Genomic DNA, 20,914 nt, shown 5'->3' with positions numbered 1-20,914 from the left:
CGTAGGCTAGAATGCCTAAAATATAAGGGTGTCTCAAAATATTTAACAAAAATATTTAAATGATAAACTCTGGGAACTTCACCCAGTTACAGCTGTAGCCGGTTGGTCATCTGCTAGTGACGGGAAAACAGTCGTCAGTGACTGATTTGAATCACCTGTGTGGTTCCCCCAACCCGAAAGGAAACTTTCGAACTTCATTTTCTTTGTCGACAACGTATGAAGTAATGAAGCTCATATAATTTGTTTTTGTTGAAAATGCAGAAAACCATGAAGAAATACTTCGCAAACATGGACGAGTATCTGGCCAGCATCGGTCTCTACCGGAAAATGATGGCACGGGACGCGTCTTGTCTGTTTCGAGCGGTTTCTGAGCTGGTAAGTAGATTCAGCAACGAGGCAGTCTAGGGCCACGGTATGTTCACCTTTAATGGGAGGATGACTAGCAAAAGGTGGCTAGCTAATATTAAGCTACTGTAAATGCTTGCTAGCCTACAAGGCAAACTTGAGCAAAGTCTATTTTATAGCCTACATGCTTTTGTTGTTAATTCCTACAAGTTATCTTCACAAACAGGAACGTTTTATTATTGTTATTTGTTATGCCTGGTAGACTTAGGCACGCCATGATGGTTCTCCCAACCTCAGTCCAGTAGGAGAGTATCCTACCGCCTGGAGCTTCACTCACACCCCAACGGTTACCTGGAGCACACCTGACCCTGCTAATTAGCTGCTCAACTGTCCTTAATTAGCTGGACTAGTGAAGCAGGTCCTAAGCTCGTATATGGAATGGTATTCTGCATTTTATGACAAAGCATGACATTTTCTCCAGTGTTTCTATAAACCTTGAAGTTTATTTTCAGACATGGAGGCGTTTCAGATTTGACCTCTGGGACTGGGTGGAGGGCAAACAAATTTCAGGCTGTCAAATTTCTATTTTGTTCAATTTGTCACAGGCGTAAAGACAGTATACATCAATTATGTTTTATTTTTACATTCTTATTACACATAGATTGCACAAAAATGCTGTACACTCTGGTTTAATTAAGTAAATAAACATGAACCCCCTCACGCACGCTCACACACACACACACACAAACGCCAAAAGTGGACTTAACACAAGGTAGATTTGACATGTTAAATTGTTGTCATGTCAGCATCTCTTCACCCCCCGTACGATTACATTATCAGTTTAGTATGCTCATTATCAGTTCAGTATGCTCATTATCAGTTCAGTATGCTCATTATCAGTTCAGTATGCTCATTATCAGGTCAGTATGCTCATTATCAGTTCAGTATGCTCATTATCAGGTCAGTATGCTCATTATCAGTTCAGTATGCTCATTATCAGTTCAGTATGCTCATTATCAGAACTACCACCACAATACTGACACGATCAGAACTACCACTACAATACTATCACAACTACCACCACAATACTATCACAACTACCACCACAATACTATCAGAACTACCACTACAATACTATCACAACTACCACAATACTATCACAACTACCACCACAATACTATCACAACTACCACCACAATACTATCACAACTACCACCACAATACTATCACAACTACCACCACAATACTATCAGAACTATCACCACAATACTATCACAACTACCACCACAATACTATCACAACTACCACCACAATACTATCACAACTACCACCACAATACTATCACAACTACCACCACAATACTATCACAACTACCACCACAATACTATCACAACTACCACCACAATACTATCACAACTACCACCACAATACTATCGCAACTACCACCACAATACTATCGCAACTACCACCACAATACTATCACAACTACCACCACAATACTGACACTCAACTATACTCTCTCCTAGATCTACTACTCTCAGAACTACCACCCTAAAATCCGGAAAGATTGTGTGAACTTCATGAGGGCAAACCGCTGCAACTTCGAACCTGTGAGTTCACTACTACACTCCCCCCCATCCCCAAAAAATCTACCCCTCCCCAAACAATCTACCCCTCCCCAAACAATCTACTATCTGTCTTTTCTCCTAATCAATAGATAGATACTTTAATAATCCCTGTTGATTTTGATCAATTATGTTTTCTCAATGGTTTCTAGTTTGTTGAAGGTTCGTTTGAGAAGTACTTGGAACGTTTGGAGGATCCCAAGGTAAGGGTCCCTGGTGGGATCAAACCTGCGTCACCACGATCCAGCACCACAAACACTAGACCAAGAGGATATGCTCTAGGGCTGAGGACCTGTCTCAGGACCCAAACCACCTCTGCTGCATGTTACAGCCCACAGTACTCTGCAAATTGCTCTGCGCTTGCCAAGATTTAAAATCTTAGATTTTGAAATAGAGATTAATTATCTTGTTTTAAAGTTGTTTTTTTTTACTAGTTTCTATCTTATTTCTAGACTCGAACCTTATTTTAAGACTTCTTATCAAGTAAAATTATCTTGCTATATGGACAGATAATTTCACTAGTATTAATTAATCTCTCCTCAAATTCAGTATTTATTTCTTGTATTTTAACTAATGTTTTTTGCAGTGTGCCACACGTGACCCTGCTCTCACGGCATCACTGTGCTCAAGCCTTGTTTATGTTCCATGTCTGTATTGTTTGCTGTAATTTCCTTGTTTTGTTGATCAATGTTTTTACCCAGGACCCACCTTTGTACAGCACTTTGGTCGACTGCTGTCGTTTTAAACTTGCTTTTTAAATACATTTTTAAAGATTTTTTTTTAGGGCTTCTTCAGCTTTAATGGGACATGACAGTTCGAGAGAGACAGGAAACGTGGGAGAGAGAGAGAGGGGGGAGGACATGCGGCACAGGACCCGAGCCGGGAATCGAACCCGGGTCCACCGCGCGAAGGACTAGCCTTCATATGGGGCGCGCCTTACCCAGTGAGCTAGCTTCCCCTATAAATACATTTAGATTTGATTTGATTGATTTGATTGCTTCTGTTTTCCTCAGGAAACCGCGGGACAAGTGGAAATCAAGGCCTTGTCTTTGTTCTACAGGTATGTGAGCAGTACCTGTGATAATGTGACCTCACCTTCATCATTCTCCTCTTATTGGAGGTTGAATGACTGTGTGTGTACATGCGTGTGTGTGCGCGTGCATGTGAGCATGTTGTGTACATCCTCGATGCTTGTTCGTATCTATAAAATGTGACACTTGTGAAACGACCCATCAACATGACAGCAATGGAACTATATTTGTGCCTCTGCAATGTATTTTTAATTTTTAAAAATGCGGACCTAAAAAAAGAATTTGTGTGCGCGTGCGTGCGTGCGTGTGTGTGCGTGTGTGTGTCTGTGCGCGCGCCAGGCATCGCTTCCTCATATACAGGTATCCTGGGAAGCAGCCAACAGAGATCACCGGGGAGGACTTCTTCAGGGACCAGGTGTGTGACCACTAGATGGCGCTCTAGGACCAAATAGTCTGTTGACTTGAGTTTAACTGCTGCTGATTTCCTGTCTTTAGATCACGCTCTGCTGCTCCAACAACGGCCACTATGACATCGTGTGTCCCAAGAACTACCCTGTCGTCGCTGGTCTCTGCCAGTGTGAGTTTGTCCGTCCGCCATTTTGAATACGTCTCTTACAACCGTCCTGTCGACTAATCAAACTCCTCCCACTGTCTTTTCAACCAATCGCACCCCTTAAAGCTGTGTTGTACGAGATGCTGTACACGCGTGTGATGGGCGTGGAGGAGGCGGAGCTACAAGCCGCCCTGGAGACCTTCCGGGGCGGAGGTCGTCGCTATAGGAACAGCCCATCTGTGTGCAGTGAAGACGCTGGTGATGACATGCTGGAGGAAAGAGCTCAGAGGTAGCTCACACTGTAGCCTGTAGCTAACTCAGGATGACACCAAAATCCAATCCAATCCGACTTTATTTATAGAGCACATTTAAAACAAGAGTTGACCAAAGTGCTTTCCATTTCAATCAATACAAAAAACACAGTAGACAACACAATAGGACAATAGAAGCATAATGAAACATAATAAAGAGCTACTCTGATACTTAGTATTAAAATACCCATGTTAATCCACGGGCTGGGTGGTGTTAATCCATGGGCTGGGTGGTGTTAATCCACGGCCTGGGTGGTGTTAATCCACGGCCTGGGTGGTGTTAATCCACGGCCTGGGTGGTGTTAATCCACGGGCTGGGTGGTGTTAATCCACGGCCTGGGTGGTGTTAATCCACGGGCTGGGTGGTGTTAATCCACGGGCTGTGTGGTGTTAATCCACGGGCTGGGTGGTGTTAATCCACGGCCTGGGTGGTGTTTATCCATGGGCTGTATGGTGTTAATCCATGGGCTGGGTGGTGTTAATCCATGGCCTGGGTGGTGTTAATCCATGGGCTGTATGGTGTTAATCCATGGGCTGGGTGGTGTTAATCCATGGCCTGGGTGGTGTTAATCCATGGGCTGGGTGGTGTTAATCCATGGCCTGGGTGGTGTTAATCCAGCCTGGTGTGCTGCTTTAGGGAAGACTGGGAGCTCGGAGGCCCCTGGAGCTCGGAGGAGAAGGCCAGAGCCGGAGCAGAGGAGGCCAAGGTGAGGAGGGCGGCCATCTTGTTCTGAGGAGTGAGGGGAGGGGACTGAGTCTAGATCCCGTCAGAGGAGGGCTCTGTCTCAGGAGAAGACAGGAGCATCCAGCTGTCCCTGACCTGACGGTGTTCGTCCTCTCCTCCTTCCTCTCTGTCTCTCCCCGTCTCTCCCTCTCTCTTTCCCTGCCTGTCTCTCTCTCTTTCCTGCCCCCTCAACCCCCTCCAGACTGCAGAGCTGCCTGCCAGGCTGTTCGTGCCCTACAAGGCACTGAAGGCTCTGGACAGTGAGCTGTACCGGAACGTGGAGTTTGACGTGTGGCACGACAGCCGCAAAGGTACCGGGCTGTTCCTGGGAGGCTGGGATGCTGCCTAAAGCTGTGTTCACACTGGGTGCCGCGAGAAAATTTGCGCCGCCCAATCTCGCCGCGGGATCAATGGGTCACTGCGCGAATCCGCCGCAGAAAGTTCAAAAAATTGAACTTTTGCGAATCCTGGCCGCCGAGTTCTGCGATTCGCACCGCCCGTGCCGCCCGCCGCCCAGTTCGTGCGAGTTGTATTGACTTTCTATGTAAACTCGCCGCGCCGCAGGAAAAATTTGTGCCCGGTGTGAACACAGCATAAGGACTCGCCCAGTAGACGAGTCGTGTGTGTGTGTGTGTGTGTGTTTCTGTGCGTGTCTGACTGACTGTGTTTCTGTGTGTGTGTGTGTGCCAGAGATGCAGAAGACTGACTATATGGTGTTTGCTGGAAGACAATACTTCCTTGGAGACAAGTGCCAGGTAACCACCTCCAGTGTATCAGTAACCAGATTATAATCTACGTCCACTAATCTACAAGGCAGATAGATTATAATCTACATCCGCTAGTCTACAAATTAGACAGAATAATCTACTGTACAGTATATCCTCTTGTTTACCAGGTAAACAGATTATAATCCATCTCAAGTGTACCAGGTAGACAGATTATAATCCATCTCCAGTGTACCAGGTAGACAGATTATATTATATCTCCAGTGTACCAGTAGACAGGTTAAAACGTATATAACCTATATATATAACATAATATATAAATATAATTGTGAGCAATCAAAGTTGTTGTTTTCCTCCCAGGTGCGTCTGGATCCCAAGGGGAAGTTCTACAACGCCTTCATCCAGGAAGTGGGAACGCACACCACCGCCGTCACCGTCTTCATCGAGGAGCTGGGAGAGAAGTGAGAACGCAGAACCTTCCTTTATCACTGTTAGATTCAGCAGTAGACGGTCGGTTGAAAGTAGACGGTCGGTTGAAACGGTGTGTGTGTGTGTGTGTGTGTGTGTGTTCAGACACCTGGTGTCTCTGACCAACCTGAAGCCCGTCAACCCCGTCCCTGCCTGGAACTTCACACCCAGTCGCAAGGGACCCTCATGCACCCGGCCGGACCAGTACCCTGGAGAACTCGGTATGTACCCGTAGAACCCTGGAGAACTGAGCATGTACCCTTAGAACCCTAGAGAACTGGGCATGTACCCTTAGAACCCTAGAGAACTGGGTATGTACCCTTAGAACCCTAGAGAACTGGGCATGTACCCTTAGAACCCTAGAGAACTGGGCATGTACCCTTAGAACCCTAGAGAACTGGGCATGTACCCTTAGAACCCTAGAGAACTGGGTATGTACCCTTAGAACCCTAGAGAACTGGGCATGTACCCTTAGAACCCTAGAGAACAGCAAACTGAAGAATGAGTATGTAGCTGTAAAGAATTGGGTTATGTAGCTTGAGAACTGAGTACGTAGCCTTAGAACCTTGAAGAACGGGTTGCATACCCCTAGAACTCTGGAGAACTAGGTATGTAGCTGAAGAACCCTTGAGAAGTAAGCACATAGGTGTAGAACCCTGGAGAACCGGATATGTACTGTAGCTTTAGAATCTAGGTGTGTACCTTTTTAGAACCCTGCAGAACTAGGTGTGAAGCTGAAGAACCCTGGAGAACTGGGTATGTATGTAGAACCCTGGAGAACCAAGAATATCAATCATGGATGTTTTTACCATAATGTACACAAAGCTCCAGGGCCGAGGAGGTACTGGTCCTCTTAACCCCGCCTCTCGCTCCTCCCCCTCCCAGATTCGGAGGGGCGTGGCCGGAGGCGGTTCTTCCGCAGGCTGCGGGGTAAGGAGATGCTGATGGTGTCATACAGCCGGCCCCCCCAGCCAGGCCTGCCCCCCCGTTTCCAGCCCGGCCCTGGGGGGCTCCCCCCCGGCCGCCCGGCCCCCGGCCTACAGGCCCCCCTGCCCCACCCCGGGGGTCTGCCCTACGAACACTACCACCACCCCCACCCCCCCCCGCCCAAACCTCCACGGGGCTACGGCTCCCCCAGGTCAGTCTGGTCCCTGTCTGTCTGCTTCATTCACCAGGGTGTCCTCTAGGGGGGGTGGTTGGCCCCCCCGAAACTACCAGTGTTGTCACGAGGCGGCCATGTCACGAGGCATGGTGTTGAGTGTCGTCAGAGCACAATAAGGCATGTGTTAGTATCGATGCATTTCCGGGCGGCTGTAGCTCAGTTGGTAGAGCGGGTCGTTCAATGATCGAAGGGTCAGCGGTTCGAATCCCAGCTCCGACTGTCCACATGTCGAAGTGTCCTTGAGCAAGACACCTAACCCCAAATTGCTCCCAATGAGCAGGTTAGCACCTTGCATGGCAGCTGCCGCCATTGGTGTGTGAATATGTGTTTGTGAATGGGTGAATGAGAGGCCATTGTAAAGTGCTTTGAGTGCCGCTAAGGTGGAAAAGCGCTATATAAGTGCAGTCCATTTACCATTTACCATTTCTCTACACTGAGCTGTAATGAAATGAGTGCACGTACAGTAACTTGGGTAAATGAGTATAAACAATATTTATTTACAAGCTATGGTAGGTAAATCTGATCTTTTATGCCTTACAAAAGTATCATGTATTTCGTTAGGTTTGTCATTATTCTAATTTAAGGACTTTTCAAGGAAGAGAGAAAAATGCCTAGCAGGCCACTAGAGGGCGTGATTAGCTATTTTCATCTCGGTCTTGGGCTCATTTATTGGTTAAATTGTTCATTCTCTCACATTGGTGTGTGTGTTGTCTTTGCCAATCCCGTTGGGTGTGTGTGTGTGTGTGGGGGGTGTGTGTGTGGGGTGTGTGTGTGTGTGGGGGGAGGGGGGTATCTGTCAATCCTGTCGGTGTGTGTCGTCTCTTTGTGTTCTGGCCAGAAGTTCCGGTCGTTTCCTGAACCGGCCTCACCTGATTGGTCCAGAGATGTACTACCCCCACCCAGGCAAGCGGTGCTACCAGACCTACGACAACTACTCCTTCAGGACCCGGTGAGCCCACAGCCTTCCCATCAGCCCCCACCGGTAGCAGCCCTCTCCACACGTCCATCAGCCCACAATAGTAGCTCTTTTCAGGGGCACAGCAGACAGGAGTAGAGCAGAGACCTTCCAGACGACCTCCTCTTGGTCATAGTAGGACACACACACACACACACACACACACACACACACACACACTGTGAGTTGAGCGCTGCTCTCCCGGACATTTGATGGTTGAGAGACGCCAGGCTGGGCTGTGCCGGCCTGCTCCAGATGTTAGACTGTGACGGCCTGCTCCAGATGTTGGACTGTGACGGCCTGCTCCAGATGTTAGACTGTGCCGGCCTGCTCCAGATGTTAGACTGTGACGGCCTGCTCCAGATGTTGGACTGTGACGGCCTGCTCCAGATGTTAGACTGTGCCGGCCTGCTCCAGATGTTAGACTGTGACGGCCTGCTCCAGTTGTTGGACTGTGCCGGCCTGCTCCAGATGTTACACTGTGCCGGCCTGCTCCAGATGTTACACTGTGCCGGCCTGCTCCAGATCTATTGGTTAAATTGACAGACTGACGTCACACTGTGCTGGTCTTCTCAGAGAGACGCATCACGGCCGTCAGCACAAGGGCTGCTCAACCCAAGATGCTAGTCTGTGATTGGCTGTCCATTTCTAAGAATCCGGTCACTGATTTGCTTCTAGTGTCTGCCCAGAGCTACGTAAGACTCCAGTCCCATGATTGGCTACTCGTGTGTGTGTGTGTGTGTGTTCCAGGCGTAGCAAGCGGCAGCAGGCCATGAACAAGGAGTGCCAGTTCAGTTACGTGGCGGAGGAGGGGGAGGAGGAGGGTCCGGACCTGGAGGCCAGCATCACCTACTACCAGATAGACGAGGGGGAGGAGCACGCCTTCCCCCCCCTGCCGGTCACACACACACACACACACGCGCATTACACACACACACAGACATATACACACGCACTACACAGAGACATGTACACACACACACAGACATAAACACACGCACTACACACACACACACGCATTACACACACACGCACACACGCATTACACACACACAGACACAGACACACACTACACACACACACACACAGAGACATATACACACATACACACACGCACACACTACACACACATACACACGCACTACACACACACACACACTACTGCACACACGCTACACACACAACAGTTACTACACACACACTACAGACACACACCACACACATACACAGCTATTACGCGCGCGCACACACTACACATACAACAGCTATTATGTGCGCACACACACACACACACAAAGCCAGACACTTATGCTAAGGGCTCCCTTTTCAGACACATTTCCATCATCAGATGGACTGTTCTTTATACACAGTACTCTTATCTGAGGTGTCTGTTTCTGTCTGTCTATCTGTGTGTGTGTGTGTTTGTGTGTGTGTGTGTAGGGCCAGGCTGTGGGCAGCCCTATAGTCTCTCCCTCCACCACCTACTGGGTGCCCAGCCCCCTGCCCCCCTCAGCTGAACAAGCGCCCCCCGCCGAGGACGAGCTGGACGACAAGAGGGAGGAGCCAGGTAGAGAGCTACATCTGACCAACATCTGACCTCTACTGGACCAACATCTGACCTCTACTGGACCAACATCTGACCTCTACTGGACCAACACCTGACCTCTACTGGACCAACACCTGACTCTACTGGACCAACATCTGACCTCTACTGGACCAACATCTGACTCTACTGGACCAACATCTGACTCTACTGGACCAACACCTGACTCTACTGGACCAACATCTGACCTCTACTGGACCAACATCTGACTCTACTGGACCAACATCTGACTCTACTGGACCAACCTCTGACTCTACTGGACCAACATCTGACTCTACTGGACCAACATCTGACTCTACTGGACCAACATCTGACTCTACTGGACCAGCATCTGACCTCTACTGGACCAACATCTGACTCTACTGGACCAACCTCTGACTCTACTGGACCAACATCTGACTCTACTGGACCAACATCTGACTCTACTGGACCAACATCTGACTCTACTGGACCAGCATCTGACCTCTACTGGACCAACATCTGACTCTACTGGACCAACATCTGACTCTACTGGACCAACATCTGACCTCTACTGGACCAACATCTGACTCTACTGGACCAACATCTGACTCTACTGGACCAACATCTGACTCTACTGGACCAACATCTGACTCTACTGGACCAACATCTGACTCTACTGGACCAACATCTGACCAACATCTGACTCTACTGGACCAACTAGTCTCTCCTGTACCAGCTAGTCTCTCCTGTACCAGCTAGTCTCTCCTGTACCAGCTAGTCTCTCCTGTACCAGCTGGTCTCTCCTGTACCAGCTAGTCTCTCCTGTACCAGCTAGTCTCTCCTGTACCAGCTGGTCTCTCCTGTACCAGCTGGTCTCTCCTGTACCAGCTGGTCTCTTAGACCCTAGAGTAGAAGGCCCCTCAGCCCTCTGTGTTGTGTTTTCTGGTGTTCTACATTGGATGTTGGTTTTCCATCTGCTCCTGTCTCCACCAGGTGACTATTCAGAAGAGTACGTCTACGTAGCCCAAGGTGAGTGTGCTCCTGACCCTCCCCACACCCTCTAGGTCAAGAGGGGGCAGAGGAGCAGAGAAGGAAGTGGTGCCGATGGTCATGAGTTCACATCCTAATCCAGAGCTACTTCTAGACTGGGAGCCGGAGGGAAGTTATCATCGTCAGGAGTGTCTCCCTATCAGGGGGTCAAACCTGTGACCTGGTCGACGCTTCCTTCTCTTTGCTTTCCTTGGGGAGGACCAGGAAGTGACACACAAGCTGCTAGAACAACAACTAACCTTTTTGTGTGTGCGTGCGTGTGTGTGTGTGTGTTTCAGACACAGGCTTCCAGAGCCCCTCAGTCTATGCTGCTACTGAATCTACAGCCAACATGGTAAACTGCTAGTACTGTTACTGTTACTACTACTACTGCTGCTTCTAGTACTGTTACTACTACTGTTACTACTACTGCTGCTTCTAGTACTGTTACTACTACTGTTACTACTACTGCTGCTTCTAGTACTGCTACTGTTACTGTTACTACTACTACTGCTGCTTCTAGTACTGTTACTACTACTGTTACTACTACTGCGGCTTCTAGTACTGTTACTACTACTGTTACTACTACTACTGTTACTACTACTGTTACTACTACTGTTGCTTCTAGTACTGTTACTGCTACTGTTACTACTACTACTGTTACTACTACTACTGTTACTACTACTGCTGCTTCTAGTACTGTTACTACTACTACTGCTGCTTCTAGTACTGTTACTACTACTGTTACTACTACTGTTACTACTACTGTTGCTTCTAGTACTGTTACTGCTACTGTTACTACTACTACTGTTACTACTACTACTGTTACTACTACTGCTGCTTCTAGTACTGTTACTACTACTGTTACTACTACTGTTACTACTACTGTTGCTTCTAGTACTGTTACTGCTACTGTTACTACTACTACTGTTACTACTACTACTGTTACTACTACTGCTGCTTCTAGTACTGTTACTACTACTACTACCAGTACTACTGCTGCTACTACCTCTCTCTCTCTCATCCCATACTCTCTCTCTCATCCCATACTCTCTCTCTCATCCCATACTCTCTCTCTCATCCCATACTCTCTCTCATCCCATACTCTCTCTCTCTCTCTCATCCCATACTCTCTCTCTCCTTGCAGGCCGTGTTCACACTAGACCTCTTTGTTTGGAAGCGCTTTATAGTAACCATCCGTAATAAGCGTTAATAGGTAATAAGGACCTTATATGTCCGTATAAGATGCTTATAAGACATGTGTTAATAAGACTATTAATGTTTAATAGCATAACAAACGGCGCCTTGGCTGGTCAGATACACCCTCCTCCTCTCCCTCAAACGTGAAAGCCAATGCGGGTACTAATTCATTTTAGCTGATGGATATTTATTTATAGTAGGCTAGGCCCCATATCATATTACTAATTTAGTTGACGTTAAGGATGATTTTGATAACGGTTGAGTCAACGTTGGCTAGAAAGTAGGCTATGATTCCTGTTGTTAGCTAACTAACAAAGTTTACAGAACACTTGCGTAGAAAGCGCTGAAAAGATGCAGAAGGCAGCGCTTTTTCCCCCCCCAAAAAAAGTCTAGTGTGAACACGGCCAAACTCTTGGGCTGCGTTCTGAATCGCATACTTCTACTTCTTACCATCAGTACCTACTACAGCTGCCCTTAGAAAGTATGTACTTTGCAAGCAGTAGGAATCCAATTGGGACCTACTGTACTACATTGTCATAACATTGCTCCATTTGCATACTGCAAAATACGACCGGATGTAGTAGGACATCCTGGTATTTTTGCCATACTGCATGTGGCATACTATGTATTGGGACATACTACATCCTGTTTTGGCATACTATATAGTAGGGTAGTATGCGATTTGGAACGCAGTCTTGTTTTTTTGTCCCCTTGTCTTCTCTCACCCCATAATCAGTCCTCATGTTCTCCCTCTGTTCCTGAGGTCTAGATCACAAGTGTGTGTGGGTTCCATCTTCCTGAGGTCTAGATCACGAGTGTGTGTGGGTTCCATCTTCCTCAGGTCTAGATCATGAGTGTGTGTGGGTTCCATCTTCCTCAGGTCTAGATCACGAGTGTGTGTGGGTTCCATCTTCCTCAGGTCTAGATCACGAGTGTGTGTGGGTTCCATCTTCCTGAGGTCTAGATCACAAGTGTGTGTGGGTTCCATCTTCCTCAGGTCTAGATCACGAGTGTGTGTGGGTTCCATCTTCCTGAGGTCTAGATCACAAGTGTGTGTGGGTTCCATCTTCCTCAGGTCTAGATCACGAGTGTGTGTGGGTTCCATCTTCCTCACTCAGCTGTTGGTTCTCAGTTAGCCCCGGTTGATTCTCAGAGGTATTGATGTGCGTCTTGCCGTCATGTTAACGTGACGCCCCAAAGCATTATGGTCCGTCTGTCTCAGACCATCCAGGAGGGACACTCCCGCGCCGGCTCCCCACAAGAGGACATCGCCACCTACAGCTACTCACAGCAGGTAGACGACACGCGCTCCATCTCTCTCTCTGTCTCTCTGTCTCTCTGTCTCTCTCTCTCTCTCTCTCTCTCTCTCTCCCTCTCACTCTGTCTCTATCCCTCTCTCTCTCTCTGTCTCTCCCTCTCTCTGTCTCTCTCTCTCTCTCTTCCTCTCTCTCTCTCTCTTCCTCTCTCTCTCCCTCCCTCCCTCTCTCTCTCTCGACTGGAGGACAGAAACTTGAATGTGTTTGTGGTCCCAAGGTGGTGGTGAAGTCTGCGGTCATCTCGTCTTCCCAGCCAGTCAACATGGCTCCGGCGGCCATCTTCACCTCTAACTCCTCCTCTTCCTCCACCACCCCTACCCCCACCAACCTGCCCTCCCCCTCGGTGCACAACCCGGGGGGGGCTCTGCCGCCACATGCTATGGGCAGACCAGGTGGGCCCCACACACGCACGCTACGCACGCTACGCACACACACACACACACACACACACACACACACTACAGCTACTACACACACGCACACGCACACACACACTACAGCTACTACACACACACACGCACACTACTGTACACACACACACCACACACGCTACACACACACAACAGCTACTACACACACCACACACATGCGTTATATATATCATGTACGTGCGTAGTGGCACGCCTGGATGAACCTGTCTCTGTCTGTCTGTCTGCCTGCCTGTCCGCCTGTCTGTCTGTCTCCGTCTGTCTCTGTGTAGTTGTGTCTGTGCAGTTGTCTCCCTCCTCCCCCTGGTTCGTGAGTGAGATGGGGGAGCCCGTCAGCACCGCCCCCCCCCCTCCCCCCTACTCCTACGACCCCAATGGACACGATCTGCCACGAGGTCAGACACGTCCACTCTGAGACACACCCACCTTCCTCTAACAGCCGGCCCGGTAGTGGCTAGTTCCCATCAACGCAGAGACCTATCAAACCCTAACCCAACCCTAAACCAGACCTTAACCTAACCCCAACCCTAAACCTAACCTTAACACAACCCTACCCTAAACTTAACCCTAACCCTAAACGAACTCTGCATTTATGGGAACTAGCCTTTACCCAGCCTCATGCTAGCCCCGGGCTAACCTTTAACCTCTGGCTAGGTGTTAGCAGAGCCGTGGCTAACCGTCCTGTCTGTCCATCTTCCCCCAGATTGCAAGGTGCTTCAGTACTACTTTAACCTGGGAGTCCAGGTGAGTGGAAAAAACACATCCCACTCCATGATGGAAATGTTCTCGGGGGCGGGGGAACCTACAGAAGATTTAGACAGTCCTGGTAATGTGCTCTCTCTCTTTCCCTCTCCCTCTCTCTATATTTCCCTCCCCCTCTCTCTCTCCACTCTCCACTCCCTCTCTCTCTCTCTTTCCCTCCCTCCCCCTCTCTCTCTCTCTCTCTTTACCTCCCCCTCTCTTTCCCTCTCTCCACTCCCTCTCCCTCTCTCTCTCTCTTTCCCTCCCCCCCCTCTCTCTCTCTCCCTCTCTTTCCCTTTCCCTCTCTACTCTCTCTCCCTCTCTCTCTCTCTCTCTCTCCCTCTCTCCCTCTCTCCCTCTCCCTCTCCCTCTCCCTCTCCCTCTCCCTCTCTCTCTCTCTCTCTCTCTCTCTCTCTCTCTCTCTCTCTCTCTCTCTCTCTCTCTCTCTCTCCCTCTCTCCCTCCCCCTCTCTCCCTCCCTCTCTCTCTCTCCCCCCTCCTCTCTCTCTCCCTCCCTCTCTCTCCACTCCCACGCCAGTCGTACCACCAGAGCTACTGGAACTCTCTGGTGCAGCTCCAGCAGGTGTACCAGCCCCCCAGCAGCTCTGAGGCCCAGGACCAGCCCCCCTACCCTGGTCCCGCTGCCCCCCAGCCCTACCCCCCCGACACAGCCAGACCTGCTCAGGAGGGACAGGCCAACGGTCAGTCCACACCTCCTACCCCCCACCCCAACACATCCAGCAGACCAACCGCTTCCAAGTCTCTCCCGTATCCCTCCACCTCCACCACATCCAGCAGACCAACCACTCCCAACTCTCTCCCGTATCCCTCCACCTCCACCACATCCAGCAGACCAACCACTCCCAACTCTCTCCCGTATCCCTCCACATCCAGCAGACCAACCACTCCCAACTCTCTCCCGTATCCCTCCACCTCCTCACCGAGCGCACTAGCAGCTCCTCTCTCTCCAGGAAGTAGTTCTCTAGCCTCGTGAAACCATCCCGATTTCGCCAGCTCACATTCCGTTTCTCTCGCAAATCAAGTCTGGACACTCTCCATCGAGATCCGTTTGTGCCTGATCAGAAAACAATCTCGCCAATCAGCGTTAGTTCTGAGGAATTTGAAATTGAAATTTGAAAGTCCCTGTCTTTTTTCCAAACAGTTTCCAATGGAGAGTTCCCAGATGGTTGTGTGAAGCAAACAGTTGGGGGAGCCAGATAACTATACTGTTGACTCACTGCACCCTGCCATTAGTTAATGGCACTGCGGGTTTGATTGAATCACTTTATCATGTGACCTAAAGACCTCTCTCTCTCTCTTTCCTTTCTTTCTTTCTCTCTCTCTCTCCTCTCTCTCTTTCTCTCCTCTCTCTCCCTCTCTCTCTCTCCTTTCTTTCTTTCTCTCCTCTCCCTCTTTCTCTCTCTCTCTTCTTTCTATCCTCTCTCTCTCTCTCCTTTCTTTCTCTCCTCTCTCCTCTCTCTCTTTCTCTCCTCTCCCTCTTTCTCTCTCTCTCTCTCCTTTCTTTCTCTCCTCTCTCTCTCCTTTCTCCTTTCTTTCTCTCCTCTCTCTCTCTCTGTGTCCGTCTCTCTCCCCCCCCCTCAGGCTCCTCCCTGGGCGTGGACCCCCCCCTGACCGCGCCCCTCCCCAGCGCCGTGTTCTACCCCGTGTACCAGGAGCAGTACAGCCAGCCCCCCCTGCAGGCCTATGAGCACTACCGGCCCCTCCCCTCCTACCAGTACCTGACCCCGCCCTGGACCCCCGGCCACGCCCACACCCACCACGCCCACCTGCACCCCTCCTACTGCCCCTCCTCACACCACCTGGGGTACTTCACGCCCCCGCCCACTGACCCCGCCCACTTCTTCCCCCCCAGTGTGTAGCACCACGGCCAGACGCGCATATACGTTCACATGTGCGGGCGCACACACACGTTCACATACACACACACACACACACACACACACTCACATAAACACACACACACATTCAATTTCAATAAATAAATACACACCCACCCACCCTCACACACACACACGTTCAGTAAATAAATAGAGTTCTGTTTCTTCTGTTTCCCAAGAGTATGTTTTGTTTTATTTTTCTGTATAATAAGAGTTGTTTCAGGAGCTGGACTGTGTTGACGTGCTGAGTAGGTGTGTTAGTGCTTCCTGCTTCACACAGAGAGAGACAGCGATCTGAACAGCTTTATCATGCATCTCACCGAATAAAAATATTTATTGGTTTACAAGCTTATTTCAGACAGTCAATGAGTGATGTGGAGGGCTCTGGGGCAGAGTGTTGCATTGTGGGGCACAACAAGGTGAGTGAAACGCAACGTGATTGGACAACGTGGATACAGTGTATACAGAAAAACAGTTTTGGGCCTTAGACCGACCAGTTATATAGAAAAATAACATTCATTTCCCATAGAAAAACAGGTCAGTCAAAACTAACTAAAGGTGCTGGAAAACGAACGTGTAATAACTGGGTTGGCAGGCAGAACACAGGAGGAAGAGGTTGAGAGAGACGAGCGTCTATGTTCATCTGTTTATCTACAGCTCTGAGGTGAGACAGGTAGCCTTACCGGGCAGGTAGACCAGTCAGAGAGATCTACAGGTAGACCAGTCAGAGATCTACAGATAGACCAGTCGGAGAGATCTACAGGTAAACCAGTCATAGCCCTTTCCCACCAAAGGAACTCTGGTTCGTGAACCGGTTCGTTTAAAAATTCCTGGAACCTTGGTTCTGTCCAGAGAACCGGCCCGCGTTTCGACCAGTTTTGAGCCGAACCGTTGTACGCCAGCCCACGCCCATGATGTCGTCACGGTTCGCACTGAAAGACCTACTATTTTGTGGTGCCAGTTCGGAACCAGCTTTCGGGTTCCCGAACTAATTTCTTTTTGGTCGAAATGCTCAGAACCATTCAAAATTAGGTTCACGAACCGGTTCCCTCTTGGTGGAAAAGGCCCATCAGAGAGATCTACGGGTAGACCAGAGAGAGAGATATCTACAGTTAAGACCAGTCAAAGAGAGATCTACAGGAAGACCAGTCAAAGAGATATCTACAGGTAGACCAGAGAGATCTACAGGTAGACCAGTCGGATAGAGAGATCTACAGGTAGACCAGTCAGAGAGAGAGCTCTACAGGCAGACCAGTCAAAGAGAGATCTACGGGTAGACCAGTCAGAGAGAGATCTACAGGTAGACCAGTCAGAGAGATCTACAGGTAGACCAATCGGAGAGATCTACAGGTAGACCAGTCAGAGAGAGAGATCTACAGGTAGACCAGTCAGAGAAAGAGAGAGAGATCTACAGGTAGACCAGTCAGAGAAAGAGAGAGAGATCTACAGGTAGACCAGATTGACAGGTAGGGGACCAGCAGAGATGCAGCTGGTATTGCTGTGATAAGAAGCCTGCTTGAACACAGACAGACAGCAGGGCGGCACAGTCAAGCACTCCAGTCTTGTTTACGGGTTTTGTGTGTGTGTGTGTGTGTGTGTGTGTGTGTGTGCGCGTGTGTGTGTGCGTGCGTGCGTGTGTGTGTGGTGATCAGATGGCTTGCAACCAAGTCAGACTCCCATCTACAGGGGTGTTCAGGCAGGGTGTATGGACTCTTCCATCCGCTGAGATCCACGGGGGTATTTAGATGGTTAAGGATCACCTCAGTCTGAGCTGGACTGTTCCATCCTCACAGGTCTGCAGGGGTGTGTGTGTGTGTGTCTACAGCTGTGTGGTGACTGACTCCTCTAGCTCCGCCCCCCAGTAGGAGCCTGGCCTATCACGGGGCCCCAACCAGTCCTCCTCCCCCAGTAGAGGGGTGCTGGAGGCGGCCATGCTGGGGGTCAGGTACAGGGGGGGCGGGGCCTGGGTCTGAGCTGGCGGTGGGGGGCGATCCGGGTGCGTCTCGCCGGGAGAGGCCGCAGGTTGGGGGCAGCAGGGCTGGGTGGAGCTGGGCTGGCGGAGCGGGCCGTCTGAGATGCTGTGGGTGGCCTGCTGCTGGGCCGCGCCGGGGGGGTGGGCGGCAGGCCCGGGTGGGGAGGGGCCGGGGTGGGCGGCAGGCCCGGGTGGGGCCAGGCCGGGGTGGGCAGCAGGCCCGGGAGGGGCAGGGACGTGTCCATTCATGCGTGAGAAGAGCATCCCCAGCCGTCTGATGGAGTCTCTCTTAGACCTGGAGAAGCGCTGCATACGACCTCCCCCGCCTCCCCCGCCCCTCAGGGGGGAGACGGCCCTCCTCAGGCTGTTACTCCTCAACCGCTCCCCCGCCCTCCGCTCCTCCTCCTCCCCCTGCTCCTCCTCCCCTCCCCCCTGCTCCTCCTCCACCCCCGACATGGACTTGAAGAGGGCGGAGAGGCCGAAGGCGGAGTTCGTCTTGCTCTTCCTGTCGTCTGACAGGCTGAAGGACACTTCCTGGTCCTCCGGTCTGGCCCCGCCCCCTGGGGGATCACCTGGGGGTGTGGCCTCACTGCTGGAGGAGTAGCTCTGCCTCTTGGGCTTCCTGTTGCCCATCAGGTCCAGAACCTCGTAGCGGAAACTAGAGATATCCTGCTTCAGCTCCTGGAGAGGAGGAGAGGAGGAGGAGAGGGGAGGAGAGGAGGAGGAGGGTGAACTAGAGACGTCCTTCTTCAGCTCCTGACGAGACGTTTTTTGACAAACTCAAATAAGCGAGATGAGAGACGAAGAGGTCCTACCTTGAAGTTCTCCTCTGTCAGGCCCTCGTCTGTCTTGGCGCTGCGGATCATGGCGGCTACGTACCTCTTCACCAAGCTCCTGATCACCTCCTACACACACACACACACACACACGGGCAGACACACATACAGTACACAAGGACAGAGAGAGAGTGAGTGTAGGAGCCACATTTGTGTTTATCTATCTGTGTTGAGGCGTTGTGTTTGTCAGTGTGCCGCCTCTCCAGGTGTTGAGGGCGCTCCTACAGTTTCCCATAAGTCAGTGCGCATGGCGGGGAGATGGTACGGTAGGTAGCCTGGTACGACCATCCCGTTCTTGCAAGCTCACATTCTGTTTCACTAACGCAGAACGGTCTGGCCTTTCCCTCCTCCAGAGCGATTATGCCAAAATCCAGACCATACCGGGCCAATCAGGGACTGTGTTTTAACTGCTGTTCCGCCCCACAATGGAAAGCAGCCCCTGATTGGTTCGTGTCCCTGCCGCTCGCTAAACAAACATGGCGGCTCCCGAAGCAACGAGTGGTAACGTTAACATTAGAAGAATAAACGCAGCTATAAGTGCAGTTATTGCAGAAATAGACTTAATCACAACACTTCAATCAATCAATCAATCAAAACTTTATTTGTATAGCGCATTTCATACCCAGAGGCAACACAATGCGCTTTACAGAGAACAAGGGAGGTGGGCGTACGACCCACCCCTACATATTCCAGAGGGAAGCAAAAAAACAGTATCACCCGGGGGCCAGATAAGTGAGCTGTAAAAATTCTTCCCTGACCCCTCTCAACAAGGCGATCGAGCAAGCTCCAGGAATATGTTTGTCTACAGGCTAAGAACATTTATAGAGCAATAAACAACATTAAATTACATTTTCAGAGTAAGAGAGGCTAATAACATCCTAGGGTTACACTTAAACAAGAACAAGAGTATGCACTAAGGGAGTTTCTCGGTGGAAAATATGTTTTTGCCGTTCCGACTGGATTTGGCGAAAGTTTGCTGAACGCTCATTGGCTGAAGGTGTTTGTCTGTCAAGGCAAGTACCCCCGCCCACATAATCGCTCTCTATGGGGCGAAGGCCAGACTGATATTGCGGAGCGAAGCAGAGAGCTCTCTAGATCGGGATGGTCATACCAGGGTAAGGGCACGGCGCCAGCGGACGCTGTTGTTGACCTCAGCCTAACAGCGTTGACAGAGGAAAAACAAACTTCAGTTTTTGCCACTTCAGAGAGAGTGGGTAGTAAAGGACCCTCATAACTGAATTAATATGTTTAAAAGTGAGACGCACCATTGGCTGGTTGGTAAAACAAAACACTACTGAACACCTGAGACTAGTTCTAAAACTAAATACTACTGAACACCTGAGACTAATTAAAAAACAAAACTCTGAGACTAGTTATAAAACAAAACACTACTGAAGACCTGAGACTAGTTATAAACACTACTGAACAACTGAGACTAGTTATGAACACTACTGAACACCTGAGACTAGTTATAAACACTACTGAACACCTGAGACTAGTTATAAACACTACTGAAGACCTGAGACTAGTTATGAACACTACTGGACACCTGAGACTAGTTATAAACACTACTGGACACCTGAGACTAGTTATAAACACTACTGAACACCTGAGACTAGTTATAAACACTACTGGACACCTGAGACTAGTTATAAACACTACTGAACACCTGAGACTAGTTATAAACACTACTGAACACCTGAGACTAGTTATAAACACTACTGAAGACCTGAGACTAGTTATGAACACTACTGGACACCTGAGACTAGTTATAAACACTACTGAACACCTGAGACTAGTTATAAACACTACTGAACACCTGAGACTAGTTATAAACACTACTGGACACCTGAGACTAGTTATAAACACTACTGAACACCTGATACTAGTTATAAACACTACTGAACACCTGAGACTAGTTATAAACACTACTGAACACCTGAGACTAGTTATAAACACTACTGAACACCTGAGACTAGTTATAAACACTACTGAAGACCTGAGACTAGTTATGAACACTACTGAACACCTG

The 20,914-nt window shown here is 49.6% G+C and overlaps 1 protein-coding gene and 1 pseudogene across 2 annotated transcripts in view; one reads left to right on the top strand and one right to left on the bottom strand.

The window, feature by feature from the left end:
* Positions 1-255: 255 nt before the first annotated feature.
* alg13 (ALG13 UDP-N-acetylglucosaminyltransferase subunit) lies at positions 256-16,056 on the top strand (the record flags this gene model as incomplete). The annotated part of the gene is made up of 25 exons (XM_084463144.1): positions 256-375; positions 1,872-1,955; positions 2,123-2,173; positions 2,984-3,030; positions 3,341-3,416; positions 3,497-3,578; positions 3,681-3,843; positions 4,503-4,572; positions 4,792-4,900; positions 5,280-5,344; positions 5,675-5,775; positions 5,888-6,003; positions 6,668-6,920; positions 7,783-7,893; positions 8,121-8,432; positions 8,650-8,797; positions 9,340-9,466; positions 10,457-10,492; positions 10,792-10,847; positions 12,915-12,986; positions 13,226-13,321; positions 13,723-13,831; positions 14,140-14,180; positions 14,715-14,877; positions 15,779-16,056. The coding sequence occupies 25 exons, from the start codon at positions 256-258 to the stop codon at positions 16,054-16,056; spliced, it is 2,886 nt and encodes a 961-aa protein (XP_084319270.1).
* Positions 16,057-17,893: 1,837 nt separating this feature from the next.
* LOC311329281 (short transient receptor potential channel 5-like) overlaps positions 17,894-20,914 on the bottom strand; it is a 14,612-nt pseudogene continuing 11,591 nt past the window's right edge. Inside the window, exons 9-11 of the transcript in view lie at positions 18,862-18,951; positions 18,501-18,727; positions 17,894-18,383 (exon numbers count right to left, since the gene is read on the bottom strand). The product of the transcript in view is annotated as a short transient receptor potential channel 5-like (transcript). The remainder of the gene's footprint in view (positions 18,384-18,500; positions 18,728-18,861; positions 18,952-20,914) is intronic.

This window comes from Borostomias antarcticus (genome assembly GCF_949987555.1).
Source record: "Borostomias antarcticus genome assembly, contig: scaffold_365, whole genome shotgun sequence".
Taxonomy (NCBI): domain Eukaryota; kingdom Metazoa; phylum Chordata; class Actinopteri; order Stomiiformes; family Stomiidae; genus Borostomias; species Borostomias antarcticus.
Note: the sequence above shows the minus strand (reverse complement) of the source record. Positions and strands in the feature narration are given on the sequence as shown.